This window comes from Manis javanica, chromosome 15 (assembly GCF_040802235.1).
Source record: "Manis javanica isolate MJ-LG chromosome 15, MJ_LKY, whole genome shotgun sequence".
In the NCBI taxonomy this organism is placed as follows: Eukaryota; Metazoa; Chordata; class Mammalia; order Pholidota; family Manidae; genus Manis; species Manis javanica.
This window is the reverse complement of record NC_133170.1, coordinates 22,453,076-22,471,684: the sequence shown is the minus strand read 5'-3', so window position 1 is coordinate 22,471,684 and position 18,609 is coordinate 22,453,076. Positions and strand designations below refer to the sequence as shown.

Sequence of the window (18,609 nt, the reverse complement as noted above, 5' to 3'; positions counted from 1 at the left end):
CAGAGACAAATACAATATTATTGGAGTTCAAGGTGAATTAGTGAGAGGGCAACTGACAGGTGATGCAAGAGGCTGGAGAGACAAGCAGAGGATCACTGTGTATATGTATCTTTAGCAGATTTGAACATTATAAACATTAACTTAGGTGTATATTCTGTGGCTGCAGAGGTTGGGTTTTTTGGGGGCTTTTTTTTTTTTTTTTGCTTCTTTTGTTTTTAAGGTAATACCAAAATGTAGTTCTAGTCTTTTTATCTTTATTTGAAAACCTAATCTAAACAAACAAGGAGTAGAACATGTTGGGAAAAGATGCTCAAAAGATTCGTTTCCTTTTCTTTTTCCCTGCCTCGCCCTGACCTGCTCCATGCAGCTTAGTTCATGGAACTTGTAAAGGTCTACAGACTGAGACAATGAGAGCAAAATCCGTTCTGAGAGACATTTAAAGGATTTTTATAATGAATACCTGCCTTTTGGATTACAGTGATAATCCATCAATAAAACTTTACCATTTATAGAGGCAAATACTCTCGGAGGTGTGAAAAACTGAGATGAAACACAAACCACTTTGTTTTTTCCCCCGTATAAAGTACCAATCTGTTTATTCTGAAGTATAAATCTTTCCTTGGTCTTCCTGTCTTCTACCTCTTAGATAACTCAAACAAAACAAAGGGAACAGATCTATGTTGTATTATTTTAAATATGCTTCTATTTCGTTTAGTAATTGCATTCTTGGATATACATCACTTAAGTTTTTTAACAGAATAATTTCCATGTGTCTAGGACAAGAGTGCCCATATTTTATCTAGATTCTGAGACAATAAGAAGTTGGAATAACAATTGAAAATGTGTAATTTATTGCTGAAATGTTTCTAAGATTATAAGAAAAAAATGTGTAATGCACCTCCCTCTTTTGGGAGGAGATAAAAAATGTTGACAGTGACAAGATGAATGCTCATATTTCTGTCTAGTCGTAAGATTCTGTGGTCTTTGATTACAGAATAGCGACACACTATTGTATTAGTGACTACTGGGTGAATGATAGTTGCAGCTGGTTAACAGAGTGCATCTAGGTATTAAATGGATATGGCCTGCCACCTAGTGGCCATAAGTGCAAGGACCATAATTGTTTTAGAAACCTAGACCGCCTAGTCATAACCTACGGGGGAAGCAAGAGGAGGCTGGGACTGCCTTGCAAGTTACGTCATTTAAGTCTTCCAGTCAAATCAAAACAGCCTCAACAGCACTACAGACAGAAGACGAGTGGCATACTTTCTTAAAGTGCAAGAAGCCCCATGCTATAGCCTCTACTCCGCATAGCAGAAATCTAATCCACCAACTAGGTTTGTCTTAGATTCTGCAACACTGCAAGAATTGATGGAGAAGGAAATAAGGATCTGGCAAGAATTATTTTGTTACTTAGAACAAAGCAAATTCAGAAAAGGTGCTCTCAGTTCCAGAATTGATACCAATGTGTTGTTGCAGGGAAAACGGGAGTTCCTATGGCCAGGATCCCCACCTGACACTCATCTACTTGGTGAAGTCATTGGCCTACTGCTAGGCTAATGCTTCCATGCCTGCTGGCAGTGAGCCATTGTTGTGGGTGTTACTATGTCAAGTGCTCTGCCCAGTGCTCTCCTCCGGCTGCCATAGGCAGAGGTGAAATGGATTACAGACTTGCCAGAAGCGATGTGATTCTAGGCACTCCACCTGCCACCATGAGAATAAAGTTTGGTATAAACCCTTTTACCCCCAACTCAAGTGAACTTGCCCAGGGCTGAATCTCCCTTCAGTGCAACTATGGGATTTGAAATTTTAAAACCTGGATGGGAATCCCAGCTTTGCCAATTACTTGGAATAAGACATGCATAAATGTTTTCCCCCTCTGAGTTTATTTCCTCACTCAAAATGAGAAAGGGAACATTTCTCCAGTACACAGATCAAGAACTCTGAAGCTGTATCTCATTCATCACCACCCACAGCAGCAGTTGGCATTACTTCTAATTAATAGATGAGAAAACGAGGCTCAGAAAGGCGAGTGAGCTTGTTGAAGCCTGAATCACTGGACATAAACCCTTTAACAGGGTTTTTTCATCTGCAAAATGTGATGACTCCTTTAATTTGTTGTAAGGGCTAAATAAGGCAGTGGATTTTTAAGGATCTGTAAAACATAAATACTGCGTACTGTCTCAGTGGTCTGGTGGGTGGGGTGCAATCAGCAAAGAAAATCTGCAGCTGACAGAATTCAGCAGCTAATAAAAGAAAAGGTGAAACCAGAGGCTCCCTCCAGGCGGTCTGGTGTTCTGCTAACCCAGAGTTCTCCCCCGACTCAGGCTTCCCAGGTGATGAGGTGGAACGCGGAGCAGCCCTGCGGGTCACAGGGTGAGGCAGGAGTCTTGCCCACAGAAGAGCCTGAAATGGGCTTGAACAACAGAGTTAAGGAGAACCGCCCACTCTGTAGAGGAGCCTTGTTGATTAGAGTCCTCCAGGAACTTTAAAAAATAAGTCATCTCTCTCCTGCTGCAGTTTAACCAAAGTGGGGATGTGCAGCACCTGTGTCCTTCAGGGCTGCAGCCTTGTAGGTCAGATGCCTGCAGGAAATGCTCGTGGATGCGTCTCACCAGGAAAAGCTGAGCATCTTCAGCGTGGTAGGAGGATACGGACGGAGATCAACACAAACCTCTGCCTGGACTATTGCAAATGCTACACTTTTTTTCTTTCTCCCCCTATGGGTGTTCCCTGAACATGCCTCTTAACAAATAATTGCATTTCTAATTTTTATGTTTCAAGTAGAAGATGAGTGAGTAAAACCTGAAGATAGAACCATGGTTAGTATTTTGGCTGTTAATTTTTGTCTGAGGGACAACTTATGAATAATCAGGATTGAGGTGAGTACTTAAATCTTGTAAAGAAACATGTACATTATCTCTATATAATAATCCTATTACTTGTTTCTCTGGAGAACCTTGATGAACACAGAGGGACGAATATTCCAGAGAAATCTTTCGAAAGTCTTAAGGTTATAAAAGTCTGGGTGAGGTTGAGGAAGTCAGCGAGCCAGCAAAGCTGCAGCACTGAGCCCAGGGATGGTGGTTGCAGCCAGATGGAGAAGCTAGTAGGAAACAAGGCAGTTAACAAGCTATGCTCTCATCTAATTGACTAAAGGTTTAATTTGCTTCCAAAGATGCCTCACCAGCTAGAGATTTTGAGATTTGTACTTAATATGCTGGCTATGAGAAATGTCCAATCTGCTTTAGTCTTTATTGCTATATTATGTAGCAGTCACTTTAGAGTCAACATTGTACTAAGAGCCAGGCACTGGGATATAAAGAGGAATTAAACATAATCCAGGTCTTAAAGAACTTAAGCCAAGGAAGGAGACAAACATGTAAAGGAAAAATTACAAGTATTTTCAGATTAACACACACTATAATAGAACTACGTACATCTTGTCAATGGGTTTCCACCCCAGGCAAGTTCACTGTGGATTCAGTAAGACCGAGGAATGACAATAGGGCATTCTTGGGGTGAAAGGGTTTATTACCCAGCTTTGTTCTCCTGGCAATAGGTTGAGCACTACAATTCCTTCTGCAGGCCTCCTTCATCTCTGCCTCTGCCTAGAGCACTGGGCAGAGAGCTCTTTATATAGTGACTCACTCAGTAATAGCTTATTGCCTATGAGTGTGGAAGCAGTAGTCTAGCAGGAGGCCAGTTATATCAAGTAGTTTAGGGACAGGTGAGGATCCTGGCCATGGGAACTTCCTTTTTCCCCACAGTACAAAACAATGTAATTCCAAGAACCAGGCATTATTTTTAATTTACCATTGAGGAAATTGAAATTTATATTGGTTAAGTAACTGGCATATTTATGCAAAGTTGCAAAAAGAGCAAGAACAATCTAGTCTTTATTTCAAAGTGAAGGTTCCTATGGCCGGGATTCTTACCTGGCCCTGGTTGGCTAGCTCACTAAACACATGTGGGTAATACATGGCTATTGACTGTATATAAAGAGCTCCGCCCAGTGCTCTGGGCGACAAGGTGGCACAGCTGCAGGGCTGCAGGAGAGCAGAGGCTGGAGTGTTGGCAGCGCTGAGGATGGAGACTGAGACGGCTGCAGGGATAGAGGGGCCCAGAGGCAGAGACCAGCTTGCTGACCTGCCACAATGAGAATGAAGTTGGGGATAAACCCTTTCATCCCAAGAACGTTCCATTGTCATTTTTCGGTCTCACTGAATCCGTAGTCAACTTGCCTGGGGCTGAAACCCATTGGAAAGACAATTGGTAACAGTTGGCAGGATTCATTGTTGATCAAGGAAAAGAACAGGCTGCCCTGTTTCCATGAGCTGTGCCTATGGACAGGCAGCCACTCGAGTGTCCCCCAGTGGACGTGTGGTCTCATGTGGCTTGCCTCTTGGAGGACTGGGCCCCACCCCAAGAGTGGGAAGGGGTGGAGGTGACACCTGAGGCAGTGAAGTTGGCCCTCAGCAAAACAGGGAATTCCTTAGAGAAACAGTGGGAGCAGTGGGGAGTTGTTTCCTCACAATATCGAGAAAGGCCATAAGGAGAAAGATGCCCTCCTGCAGGAAACATGAGAGGAGGCAGCTGAGAATGTGAGCTGTGAGGTGCTGTTGAGGAGGTAAGAAATTTGTTTTCTTTCACATAGTGACTGAAATGGCGTCACTATGAGGTGCTGTGGAAATGGTAAAGGACGTCATGGTAGCTTGAGAGGAAGCAGCACGAGGAGCAGCCCGAGAGCGCAGGCTGCCAGGTACCGGAGGCATCAGCCCCTCCTCGGTTGAGACCCCACCTATTTGGAAGCTGGTGAAAAGCCAGCTTGTGCAACTGTGGTTCTTCGAGGAGAGCTGCAGCCCCCTCCTCAGGCTGTGGAGCGCTCCATGCTCTGCTTCTACCCTCAGGCTCAAGGAATGCTCTGGGTGACACGGTGGCATGGCTACAAGGCTGCAGGAGAGCAGAGACGAGCCTGGAGTGGTGGCAGCACCAAGGACAGAGACTGAGACGGCTGCGGGGGGGCAGAGAGGCCCAGAGGCAGAGACAGGCTTCCTGCATGCAGACTCGCTCTGAATGGACAGGACTCTAGTGACTGACCTGCCACCATGGGAATAAAGTTGGGTATAAACCTTTTCACCCTAATAATGTTCCACTGTCATTTTTTGATCTCATTGAATTCATAGTGAACTTGCCTGGGGCTGAAAGCCATTGGCAAGACAGATGCCATGTTCCTAAGAAACTTAATATATGGGAAAAGAGGAAAGTGGGTTCTGGTGAATGAGCCATGTCTCTCAACTTTAAAGGTAATGTATTTGTTTAAGATACTTTCAAACTCTTTTAAGATTCTGCCATCTTAATCTTTATTCATTTGTGGCTAGACCCTGTGGTAGGTTTTTTTTTTTTTGAGAGGGCATCTCATATTTATTGATCAAATGGTTGTTAGCAACAATAAAATTCTGTATAGGGGACTCAATGCTCAATGTACAATCATTAATCCACCCCAAGCCTAATTCTCATCAGTCTCCAATCTTCTGAAGCATAATGAACAAGTTCTTACATAGTGAATAAGTTCTTACATGGTGAGCAGTACAAGGGCAGACATCACAGAAACTTTGTTTTGATCACATATTATGAACTATAAACAATCAGGTCAAATATGAATATTCGTTTGATTTTTATACTTGATTTATATGTGAATCCCACATTTCTCCCTTATTATTATTATTTTTTTTAATAAAATGCTGAAGTGGTAGGTAGATGCAAGATAAAGGTAGAAAACATAGTTCAGTGCTGTAAGAGAGCAAATTTAGATGATCAGGTGTGTGCCTGTAGACTAAGTGTTAATCCAAGCTAGACAAGAGCAATAAAACATCCACGGATGCAGATTTCTCTCAAAACATGGGGGGTGAGGTTCTAAGCCTCACCTCTGTTGATCCCCAATTTCTCACCTGATGGCCACCCTGTGGCTGTGCCTGTCTTAGGTTGTTCCTCCCTTGAGGAATCTTATCCGTCTCTGGCTAACCAGTCATCTTCCGGGGCCATACAGGGAAATGTAAAGTTGGTAAGTGAGAGAGAGGCAATATTGTTTGAAAAAGTTAGCTTTTTACTTCTTTGCAGATTTATGCCCTGCAGCTTTTATGCCCGTGGTAGGTTTTTTAAAAAAAGGATAAATATAGTTGCATTTTATAAGAACTTGAAAAAGTATGCTCACAAAGAATAAAAAAGATACCAGTGATTAACTTTATAAAATAGCCTGAACATTATTAAAACCGGGAATGTATGCAAATCACTTAGCCTTGGTCTTAAATTCCTTATACACAAAAGGATCAAGATAGAGATTCAAAGTACTATTTTTAATTCCCACCCATTTTAGGTCCATTATAACATTTTTAGCAAAGAAGGAAAGAGTGGGGCAATTAGCATTATATTCATAAAACTAACACAATCTCTTATGCTAGTAATCAACTTGGCCCTTGGAATTTAGAAATGTTAATGCTGTTATTACTAGGTAATTGGCACATTAAGCATTCACTAATTTATAATTGCACCATGGTTATCAAACCTGGACTTTTTTACACGAGCATGGAATGAGTATCTCCTTTAAGCTATCCATTTTATGGTTACTTGTCCTTTTAGCTAATCCTCATAGAGGTGCTGCTCCTGGAGAGAGCACAGTAGGCAGGGAGGGAAAGGCCCTCTGGGTAGAGGGCAGCATAAGAAAAGGGTCTGAGGTGTGAAATGACCACTGCGTTTGTAAATAGCAAACAGAAGCAACTCAGTTATAGGAAGGGCACCATCACAAAGAGAAGCTGGAATGCTTTATAGCTGCAGTCTTTAATGTGATCAAACTTTCACATGTAATCACTAAAAGGCCCTAATCTGCTTTGACCATGGTGAAGACCCAGGCACGAGATTTGCAATTGGACCCGAGTTTGAACCTAGCTATATAGCTCAACGTTAGCTCTTTGACTTGGAAAAGTTAACCTTTCTTCCTCCTATTTATCAGTCACACTGAATTAAAATATTCACCCTAGAGTTTATTTCCCAAGATTCAGTGAGAGAACATTACTTAGCACAGTGATTTATACATAATTGGCTGATAAAGGTTGTTCTCTTTGCTTCTTAAATTCTCCTTCTTGCTCAGTCGTAGGTATTTTAGAAGTGTGGCTGCTGGAGGGATTTGCCATTTGGGGGTTTTTCCAAAAGGAAAAGAACCCTCTCTGCAATTTCCATCATCTAATGACTATCTATCCTTAGAGACATCCCATTCAAGACATGCCTCTTCATTTTCAGTGACTCTTGCCATATCCTGAATTTGAATTAACACTATTCAATGGTTTGCGAAGGATTTATTCAATACTCACATCATATAACGTAATTATCACTCAATCTGACAGGAAACTCAGATTTTCATTTGATCAGAAGAAAAACTGGCCCAACTCAGAGCCAGTTACATGGCAGTGTTGGGATTCAAGCTGTTTCCTGCCTCCAGATCTTTCTTGTAAGCTCCAAGAGTTCCCAAAGTTCCCTTGACTGGTCCTTCTGTAACTTGTGCTGTTATGGATGTTTAGTTCTTAACGGAATTACCTAGTCCTTGAACTGATATCATCTGTCCTATCAGAAGCTACCATGCTTTCACTAATTTTTGAGCAACAACTCTGTCAGGCATTGTTGTAACCAGTTTGTGTCAATGAGCAAACAAAGCTTCTGCTCTGTGGAGCTTACATTCTAGTGTGAAGCCTTAAGAAAATGTTAGAAGGTGATCAGTGCTAAGTGAAAGACAAAGCAGAGCAAGGTGGGATACAGTGGGAGAGCCAGGAATGGATCGTGGTTGCTGAAATACCAATGGAGCCTGAGAGGACGTGAGCTGAGACTGGAAGGGACTTGGCCCATGTGAGCATCTAACAGGGAGCTACTGTTACTGTTCCTTGAATGCTGAGCAATACGTCACCCACAAGGCTTTCACTGAATGATGTGAGCCAACTGAGCCTGCTTAGAAGTGTAAAAATTAGAAAATGCTCCATCCAACAGGTCAAGATCATTTTATGCATGTTTTAGGTGCTAAGTACCTCTCCAGGAAAGTCATAGGGATCTTAAATAAATACCTAACTGTCAAAGCAAATGGTCTACCATGATATTGAATATATACACAGAATGACTTCAGTCTTCCATCAATCACTGTTGAAATAAATCACACCTGCACATTAGCCATCTGAAACACCATCAACCTTTAGGTGTGACCACTTCTGGTTACTTCCAACTTTGGAAATCATCTGGTCGTATGTATTTATAAAGTACAAAAGTGCCCACAACTGTTAAGCATAAGAGGGAAAAAAAGCAAAAGCAAGTCTATAACAGAACAAGACAAATGAGGCTGACATCATCAGTCTCTCACAACTTTTGGAACAGAGACTCTAATGTTTATGTTTTGGGGTTGTTTCTGTTTTGTTTTGAAGCATGTATCAAAACAGCTGAGAAGAACAAGCTCTGAAGCTGAGTCATCCATGGGATAGTTTGCTACAAGCTGGTGTCGCCCAAATTGCAGACGTAGCCCTGTAATGTGCAGGGATACTAAGGGGCAGTGGGAGTTGGGGGGCAGGCCAGGGACAGGAAGCAAATACTTGATTACTCAGGGCGGTGCGGAAGTGACAACCTGGACTCAGAGCCATTCAAGGACAAACTGGGCCAGTTTCTGAAAATAATTGGTGGTTTCATGCCTGGGGGAAAAAATTAAAATGAATGCTTAGAGCTTGTTTAAATCTGTCAAGAGTAAAATTACCCAAAAGAAAACACAACTAGAAATAGTTAAGTTTTGGGAAGTAAAAACTGGATGGAATCAATTTATCTAGTTTATTTTCCACAAGTGACATACTTCATTACTATAGCTGAAATGGTGCTGTATCCATGGGCAAGTGTACATGCACACAAGCCTCAAAATTATACCACAGCTGTATTTGCTGGTTAATGACAGGAATCCAGAGTAACATTTCCATGGCAACCGGCAGTAACTGACAGTATTGTATCCAAATGTCACTGCGACAGCAGGACAGGACTGTGTACCACCCACTCTGGGGAGTGAGCACTATTGACACTTGCCAGTGGCATGGTGCCCCTCCTTGTGTTGTGCAGGGCAATGCACCTATTTGCCTAGTTACCACTGTTCATGAATTGACCACCACCTGTTCTTTTCTTTTGCATCTTAATTTCTGATTTCACAATACAGTCTTAGAAATTTTTTTAATGCATAATGCTTGAAGGTAAGAAAATAGTTCTGCATTGAGGGGAAAAAAAATGGAATAAAGCAGAACAGGCAGCCATTTAGGAATGGCACTCTTTTTCCAGTGTCCACCCACACAGGGCAAGAGCTGTACAGGGGTATGCTGAACTGGGTGGCACAGGCACCAGTCCCTCCAGATGGTGAGAATAGGCTTCCATTTTTATACTAAGAGAAGGAGAGTGAACATATTTGTCTGCTGGGGAACTTGGGATGGTGAATAAGATGTCGTTAGCAAACAGGTCAATATGCATAGATCAAGAATATCCTTGGCAAGCCTAGAATGTCTTCTCACCCTACATAGAGACAGAAACATTTGAGATCTTTCTACCAAAGTACATAGGAAGAGCCAAGGGCCCGCCTCTGACTCTGATGCTCTTCCAGCCTCCAAGGGAAGAATGAGCTTACGGACACATCTTTTGACCTTGGTCTCCCGAAAACAGCGTCGAGTCAGCCAGTCTCACATGAGACTCGGAGCCCAAGTTAGTGAAAGGAAGTTTATAAACTGCTTTTAGTTCAATTGCCTGAGGGTGCTAAGTAAGCTCTAAAGGTTAACTAGCAGGGAACACGGGAGTGGAGCTGAGAAATACTGATGTTCAGGAAGGAGCATTGTAACCAAGTCAGAGCACTGAAATAGTGGCCTGCATCTACCTCTGAACTTGCTAAGTCACCGAACTTTTATGGATCTATAAAATCAGAGGCCTGATCTACAAAATGCCATATATTTTCCAGGCAGAAAATCCAAAGATAAGCAGAACTGAAATAAAAGGCCTGGTGGGGGAAGACAGGGCCTTAAAATTCAAAGTACCTCTTGGGCTTAGCAATGGCCTGTCTCCTGCACTGCAGGCACTCCTTCCAGGGTGGGTACAGGGCTAGGATCAGCCATTTTTCCTTTACCCATCCAGTCCCATTCTTAGGTAGTGGGAAGCGTGTTGGTTCCAAAAAACAGTTAATATCTTAATTGAAATATTAGCTTCCATTTGGTTTTATCAGAAACAGCACTCTAAAATTCATCTGTTGTTCCCAATGCTCTGATATCAACACTGAAACTGCTCAGAGCATCCCTTAATTCCTGCCTGCGGTGCTGGCCAGTCTTGGGCTTCTCCCTTTCCTCAGTCCTGACTGATTGGCAATCTGTGCACTGCACGTGACTCGGGGGCGGTGGATCCTGTCCTGGACCTTTGATAACCACCTACTTCCTTTGTGATGACTGATAAATTCTGTAAACTTCTACAGAGGCCAACACTGCTTAGGGATATAGCTGCAAGACATTAAAGAGGTTTAGAGATGGTTTCAAAGTTCTTTAAGGAGGAGTTTCTACTGCTTTTTGTCTTTCATTTTCAGAACTTGTCCCCTTGCTGACCCACGGATCAGTGCCTGACTGACTGAAAGACTCTCAGGTGGTCAGAAGTCACCAAGCTTGTTATGACCGCAGGAGCCTTTCCTAGGGGCCATCTGCTGCTTGGTGAGACAGTGGCCTCATGCTGCCCAAGATGCGCTAGAGACAATGGGGTTTGGTCGGGACACAGTAAAACCAGGGATACAGAGCAACGCCTTGCAAAGGTCAGTGAACTGCAGAATCACAAGGGGCCAATGCTTGTGCTGACTCTGAGAGGCTGAATCTGGGATGATGCCTTGATATCTGCATTTTTCATAAGGACATCCACTCCCCACACCCTATATACTGATGCAGGCAGTCTTCTGCCTTCAGCTTTGCAAGAGCCAAGAAACCGTGACAAAGCATTTATCTGCAGAGAATCACGCACGTACTGCCACTGCAGCAGACACGCTGTCCACATCCACCCTTGGACAGTAACTCCTGAGCAGTACAGAGCTGAGGACTGAGGAAATGTGTCCCCATCTGACCATACGTGAGCATTATTTCTAACTGCCACCCTCTGTTTCCTGCTCAGAGTTCACACGTCATCTACTCTACTACATACTAAATAAAAGCAGTGTTTCTGAACTCACAGTTGTTTTTTTAAGTATGCAATTACTTTATTTCCTTGGCCTGACAGCATAAACCTCATTATACAAGAACCTACAGCTGACAGAATGGACAAAGATTTCCCCCATAGGAAGGACCCTTGCCATTAGCAGAGATGAAATGAAATGTCATGTCTGAGTGCAGCTCCTGCTCCCCACCCCCCACCCATATAATAACCCCAATAGTGAATATAATCAGAATCAACAGAATCTCCAAGAATTACTAGTGTCATCCCCTCAACATTCTCTAACTAGCAGCTGCAGTAAATGAAAACAAAAGGAGGGAAACAGCTGTCCATCACTTGGCATTTCTGTGTAAGGGACAGAGACGAAAGGGACAGTGGAAAGGGAGCTGGGAACCCGGAGAAGTGGGAGGTGCAACCTACCTTACCTCATACCCGCCCCCTCCAAACACAAGACATCTCTGTCGCTACACACGGAGCTAAGTTTGGGAAATGCTGAAGGAGCGGTTTTAGCCTCTAATTGGAAATGATCGTGGCTCATTGAAATCCCAGGTAGGTGTGGGATACGGGGCACCAGAGAGCGAGCAGGTTAGCCAGAGATGCTCAGTATAAAGTCAATTCCAGTTTAATGCTATCCTAATTACCTTCATTATCATAATTATACTGCTCCATTTTCCAACACTAAGAGAGCTCCATTTAAATTGCTGTGTCTGATGTCTATCACCACCACTGGGGTGGTGCTGATGTGTGTGTGTATGTGTGAGATTAGCATTGCGATGGGGAAGATGTGTGGAGACAGGATATTGGGGTCACAATGCTTTAATTATAATGGGTCTCTTTTGGTCCCCAGGAATGGTCCACTACCAGTAGTCCTAAAACATTCCCATCCCCTTCTCTACCTGCCTTGTGCAAATGTCAAAAAAAGAATCTCTGCCCCAAGAGAAGGGAGAGCAGGCAGTTACTGGTGGTCTGTAGTCATCTCTGGCCCCAACCTGCCCACCTCCTGACACTTATGAAACTGCAGAAATGTGGCTTGACATCATCCCCATTCCTCTATCAAAGCCAATCCAACAGCTCTGTCCTGGTAGGCTTTCTCCCTGGGATGAGGAAGCAGCAAAAAATATCAATTGAGCATGTGAAAATATGACAATGGTGTGTGCACTGTAGTGTCTCCGAATGTCTTCACGTTCTGTCTCCTCCGCAGTGGGAGCCCTTCCCTCGTTCCCCAAGTCCCACACACAGCACCCCCCTGCCCCGAGTCCAGGTGCTCCCATCCGCTGGGCTCCCACCACTCACTTCCCATAGACGCTCTCATCACTGTACGCCACGTACAGGAAATAGTCTTCCTCATGGTTGTCCTAGGGGAAGAGACAACAGCACAGTTTAGAAAAACACAATCATGTAAGATTCTGAGCCTCATACAACTTGGGAAAGCGGGTGTGGAAGATATCACTCACCCCCATTGTAAAGAGGAATACAGAATAAACAGCAGTGGCTGGAATTCAACTGAGTTCACAACAGATCTTCACGGAGATCACCATATACGTAAGTATCGGATATGAACAGGACCCTTAAAAGCTCATTCTCACACACAGAAAATGCAAACAACAAAAATACATACTGCACTATCTACTGACAGGGAATATATGCTGTGGAATAAAAATAAGGTTACAGGTTATTAGAAAAGTTTTTGTAGTTCACTAATTGGACAGAGTAAGATGATATTCCTGTGAAATCCTTTAAGGAATAGTTACAGACTTAGGTGACATAGCATGATGAAGTCCTAACTATGGTTTTCTCATTAGATTCTGACAGTTTACCTATTATAAACCAAATGAAATCATATAAATTATTCTGAGTTAATCTGTTAAACAAATCAATGTGAAGACTTTGCCTTAATTTTATATTTCATTTTATTTGGAATTTTTGCACTCAGAAACAATTTTCAACTCTATCAATAAAGATGATCTAAGATTAAAACACTAGGGTAAGGCAAGACTGAGCATTTGCAGGCACACAATCCAGCAGGCAATCCCTAAAGGACAAGGGGTGTGTCATCTCCCAGAGCCTCACACCGCCCTGTGTAAGAGGATCCAGATAAATAGCACCTCCTGACCCAGTTCCCAGGTGTGTTACCAACACACAGTTCAACAAAAGCGAGGGAGCACGAGAGCGCCAGGTCCTGTGAGTGGGACCGTTACCTCATACAGCTGGCCCATGGTAGCGCTTGTGGGAGGGATAGTGTTGTTGACAAAGAAGAACAAGGCGTCCTCAGGCCGCAGGTGAATCCTCTTCCGGATTAAGAAGTAGAACTGGCCAACTGGGTGAAGGAAGGTGGTTTTAGAAAAGGAAGGCGAGAAGGGAGGGAAGAAAACAAGGGATTAGGAGAGGAGAAGTCCCAGGAAAAAATTCTAGTGCACCTGTTCCCCTTGAAATACCAGCTTTAGATACCATCTGAGCAGAGCCAAATACTGTTCTACAACTTTAGAAATAACAAGTGACACTCAAAGAAGCCTGCATACTCTGACATGCCACTGAGTTTACTCCTCAAGCCATCCCCCTTTTACTCAATTTCAGACCCAACGTCAGCTTATCTACTCAAAGCCCAAGAATGACTTTGGGGGAGTATTTATGTACATCCAGACTGAAAATAATCCATTAAAATCTGATTTGAAACACACTCCAGCCCTACACCCACTCCAAGACACACCAGTGATGGGAGGAAGGACTCTGACGACCTCAGCCCAGCTCCTACCCTACCGTGGGCACAGCGAGGGGTTCAGCACTTTGCCTTCCACCAATACTGACAAAGCCCCAGAAGGCTGACACTCAAATCCAGTAACTACAGCAAACATATCTAGAAAATCTCTCCAGTGTCTACTGGATGTAGTAGTTATCCCACTGAGTATCACTAAGCCTTAAGATTGATATGTTCTTTGTAATTCCAAACAGTATCGACAGAACCAAAATGTATTGACAAAAAACTGTAGCTCAAGGAGACAAGGTATTCAGCTGAGACTCTCTAAAATGTGATTTTACCAAGAAACTGGTCTGGTTTTCCTTTTGGAATAAATTGGTATCATAATTAACAAAACTGAACTTTAAGTGGGGTAAATAATGGATGTCTGGTCTTTTCTTTCAAATCTTTGCACTTTGCTGTGCCTAAAGCCAGTGGAACACTGTGCAAAATGCTTAAGGAAACTGCCGATGAGGACGAAGTACTGAGTCACTCACACTGGAATCCTCTAACTCTGGAGGCTCCCACTCACTTTCTCCACCTCTACCTTCTCTCAACATCACACTCTCAGGCATGCAGGGGGGGTGGGAATGCTTTGCCACAGGAGGGTCAAGACAGAGAGCATTACCGGTGAGGTCCGAGGGCACCAGGTACTTCCTCTTGTCCAGGTCAGGCACCCTGGCCTTGGGAGCCTTCTCCACAATCACCTGCGGGGAGGAAAGCGGCAGTGAAAACCACAGCATCTAACCTAGCACCTTTCCATCCACGTTCTCCAGCTGCCCCATTTGAAGTGAGCTTGTCTAGGCCAATAAAACGTTTCCATTTCTTATCCCCCCCTGCCTCTCATAAAACATGGGAAATGGGCTTCCTTAGCAAGATTATAGTTTTCTTATTGAAATAGGATTATGGAAAGGGCACAGGACGAAAGTAAAGAGAACCTTTATTTTAAGTAATTACAAGTTACCTGTAAGGTATACTACAGGATATATGCTTTCTGGTATTCAATTAGAGCAGCAAGGAGAGTGGGTTTTCTCAGATGGTCCTGAGTACCTATTAGTTTTATTTTCTTATAAATGCCATTTTTATAGATACAGATAATGGAGCTTAAATTTTATGCTTTGTCAAAAGACTCAAGAATGACTACAGAAATATTTGTTCAAGGCATCATTTTATTAAGTGAAAGAAAGTATTAAAACAGCTCTTATGATATTTAAGATATCTTAAAATTTATGGCCATGTAATACGATGGCCATACAATACCCATGTATCAATGTTGATTATCTGTTAGGATTTTAAGGGGTTGTCAATGCCTACATTAAATATTTCTATAATACTTCCAAGTTGTATAAAGAGCATATAATTCTGTAATAAAGAAAAAATTAAGATACGTAAAAATTAAAGACTTTTTATGCATGTAAACTTATAAAATATATTTAACATTTTACATGTTAACTGAAACAATATATTAAAGTTATATATTACAAAAATATATTTAGTATTTATAGATATGAATTATATAACACAATTTAATTTAAATTATAAATATTTAAAAACTATTGTGAAATAATCAGCTTTAGATTTGTAGCTTAGAAAACATAATCATTACATTTTCTAAGATAGAAGATCTCAAAGTATAGAAAAATTAAAGAAGTAGAAATAAACACTGGACAAGTATCCCCAGTAGCTGTGTGATCTTCAACAGGTCACTTAACTTCCCTGAGCTTCAGCATTCCAGTGAGCAAAAGGAAGATAACTCTCCAACACATTTTTTACAGTCATGGTTCTTACACAATGAACTTGAGAAATTCATAAGGTGTTACGTGAAGAACTTTGTAAATTATAAAGAACTATCTAAACATAAAGACTGCCTCCTTAAAGGGAGGAGCTTGAAGGTTTTAAAGAGAACAGATTAAAACAGCCAAAACTTTTTTTATATATTTATGAGGAAAAAAGAACCCTGCACCAGGAACCCCAGAAGAAGATGATCACACAAAAATTTTAAAAATAAAAACCGGAGGAAGGATATGTGAATCAAAAATTTAAAAGTAGGAAGAGCACCAAAGAGAGACCGTTGGAAGCCCAACAATGAGGAGGGACAGGATGAAGCAGGTTAATAAAATCCAAGGGACAGACAGAGAGCCTAACATTGTATCTCCAGGGAACTACGACCGGGCAGCTCCCATGGTTTACCAGAAAACACTGCGGATGCCACAAATAGCGACTCTACTCACTTCCAGTGGGCCCTGGACTAGATGCTGTGCCTGTACGGTTCTATTCTGCTCATCTGTGAAATGTGGCTAATGTTCCACAGGGCGATCAGTTTCCTGCTATGTTACTGGTTTTCACTACCCTCTCGCTATTGAAAGAATTTCAGGATCCCAAGAAATTGCACAAGAACACCTATTCTTTTGGATGACAGCTAAGAAGTATTGCTGCTGAAGCTAAGTTCTGTGAGCCGGCAGGATGTGTGACTGCTTACTGACACCAGTGGTCCAGCTGGAAGAGGCTTCAGAAATCATTTACTCTAATCCTCCTTCCTGTAAACTGGACACTTTAGCACAGCAAGATTACAGGTTCTTCCCAGAACTAGAACCAAATCTTTGAGCTCAGAGTGCAGAGCTCTTCTCCTGCGTCACAACTAGAACTAGGTCACACGCTGAGCACCTAAGGAGCAGGTTGGAAGGCTTATCACTGGTTAAAACCTAACTGGGAGAACCATGAGAAGTGAAATCCTAACAGATTACAAATTACTGTAGGGGTAAAACATTTAACACCACACAGCGAACAGGAAAACAATGGGGGGGGATGAGCATAAATATTTTGGTGAATGCACGAAAAAGACTGAAATGGGAAGGGCTCAGTGAGAAACTGCATGGTGATTTTAACTAGACTTAGGAACAGGTACATTTCAGTTTGTGACTTATCTAGTACTGGAACAGAGCCTCCTACTTAGGCGAGTTCTGAAGAAATGGTAATCATTTTGCTTACTGGGTTACCTTTCTGTTATTACACTGCTCTGAACTCTTTGAGGGGAGCGTGTTTCTCTATTCCCAATACCTAAACATGTGAGGCACACAGTCTACACTTAATTCTGTTTACCAAAACTGTGTTAGAACCTGAGAAATGATATGACACGCAGGAACCAACAGCCAGGGATGGAATCCAAGTCTGCCACACACCAGCCACGTAAAACCTTTAGGAAGTTACTTAATTTCTCTGTGCTTCAGATCCTCCATCTGTAGAATGGGATTATAAAGGTGCAAGGACTGAGTCAATGAATATATATAGACTAAGCACTTAAAATACTGCCAAGTACATGGCAGGCTATCAATAAGTTATTACTTTTAAGTATTACCATAAGAGAGTAGGATTGGTATCACCAGAACCCAAGCAGTCATCTAAGGTCCAGAGACCAGGGAAATAACTTGTGAAGGATCCTTTACTGGATAAGGGGGCTAGCTCTCCTTTTTAGCTGAAAACCCTTTTGTGCGCAGTTCCCAGGGGATGCAACAATTCTAATGTCTCCTCTTCCTCATAGGAAAAGGACTGCAATGAGTTTCTACTGCTGGCATAAAACCCGGGCTGCTTCTGTTAGGTGTAACACCATGAAAGTCAGGTAATTATTGAAAAGGAGACCCAAAGAGTACCTGCGGGTCAAGAACGGGCACTGAATCATTACAATTCCTTTACCTGTAAATTATAGGTAATATTTATCCAAATGTCCCTGGCACATTATCCAAATGTGCCAATAAGGAGCACAATCTTTAAGTCTCTGTGCCTCCATCTCCCAAATCAAATGGTTACTGTTCCCTCTACCACACGTAAAATAAGTCTTTGGCGTTCCAATCTGGCTGCGCAACCAACGTTAGAGAAAAACCTGGCAAGTGGCGGGGGAGGGAGTGTCAGAAAAAGGCCCGGATGCAGGAAAATACCTTACTATTTCTACTCTGTTCCTTCTCACTGCCTGCACTAGTTTTAACGGCATAAGCCAGCTTCCAAACGGAGAGAAAAAGGCGTCAGTTGACCTTTACTGGTGTTCAGGTATAATCTGATCAGAGTTAGTAGCGGAGGGCGGGTGGCTGCCCCCACACACGCCCCCGGAGCCAAGAATGATGAGGCAGCCGGACCACTGCGCAGATAACGTGACCTTGTTTTCAGAGCTAGGCCTGTCTTGTGGCGCACCCCACCTCCCTTCCTAATCTTCACAGAACAAAAAAAAAGGAGCCACTGGTTTCCAAACCCTTCCCTCTCAAACCGAATGCTATGAAGGCCGAAGTCAGCTTGATTAAGGGAGAATCACCTAAGGCAGAAATCGATGGGGGCAAACCCCACTGCACCGGGTTGCTTATTCTCAGAACATTTTCCGTGTGATCGTGCAGTCTGCAAGCGTACGGGCCCCACCTACGGCTCCCGCACAGAAGGGCCACATCTGGAGCCCATCCCACGCGGCCTCCGAATCCTGCTGAGTCACTCAAACGCAGGCTCCGCTCCACAGCGGCGACAGCCCCGAAGACGGGCACGGGGGGAGTCCACCCCGGACTCCGCCTGCAGTGAAGGGCGTTCGGGGCTGTAACGCGGGGCCCCTCGGTGCCCACGGCAGCCACCCGTCGCCAAACGCCCCCTCCCCGGCCCCGCTCCCGTCGCAC

General features: G+C 43.1%; 1 protein-coding gene and 1 long non-coding RNA gene across 7 annotated transcripts in view; both read right to left on the bottom strand.

Annotated features, from left to right (window-relative positions):
- GABARAPL1 (GABA type A receptor associated protein like 1) overlaps positions 1 to 18,609 on the bottom strand; it is a 60,058-nt gene that overhangs the window by 41,065 nt on the left and 384 nt on the right. For 4 of the 6 annotated variants that reach the window (XR_012125551.1, XR_012125553.1, XM_017646494.3 and 1 more), the window contains exons 2-4: positions 14,592 to 14,670; positions 13,428 to 13,546; positions 12,523 to 12,584 (exon numbers count right to left, since the gene is read on the bottom strand). Coding sequence is in view for 4 of the 6 variants with exons in the window: in XM_017646494.3 (XP_017501983.3) it covers positions 12,523 to 12,584; positions 13,428 to 13,546; positions 14,592 to 14,670 (260 nt within the window). In the remaining 2 variants the exon portion in view is untranslated. Of the gene's footprint in view, positions 1 to 680; positions 4,150 to 5,394; positions 8,721 to 12,522; positions 12,585 to 13,427; positions 13,547 to 14,591; positions 14,671 to 18,609 lie in introns of those variants that run through there. The other 2 variants (XM_073222832.1, XM_017646495.3) reach the window with 2 other exon arrangements.
- LOC140846460 (uncharacterized) lies at positions 15,115 to 18,607 on the bottom strand. Its single transcript, XR_012125559.1, has 2 exons — positions 18,264 to 18,607; positions 15,115 to 17,199 (listed from the first exon to the last, which is right to left on the bottom strand). It is a non-coding gene; the product is annotated as an uncharacterized lncRNA (long non-coding RNA).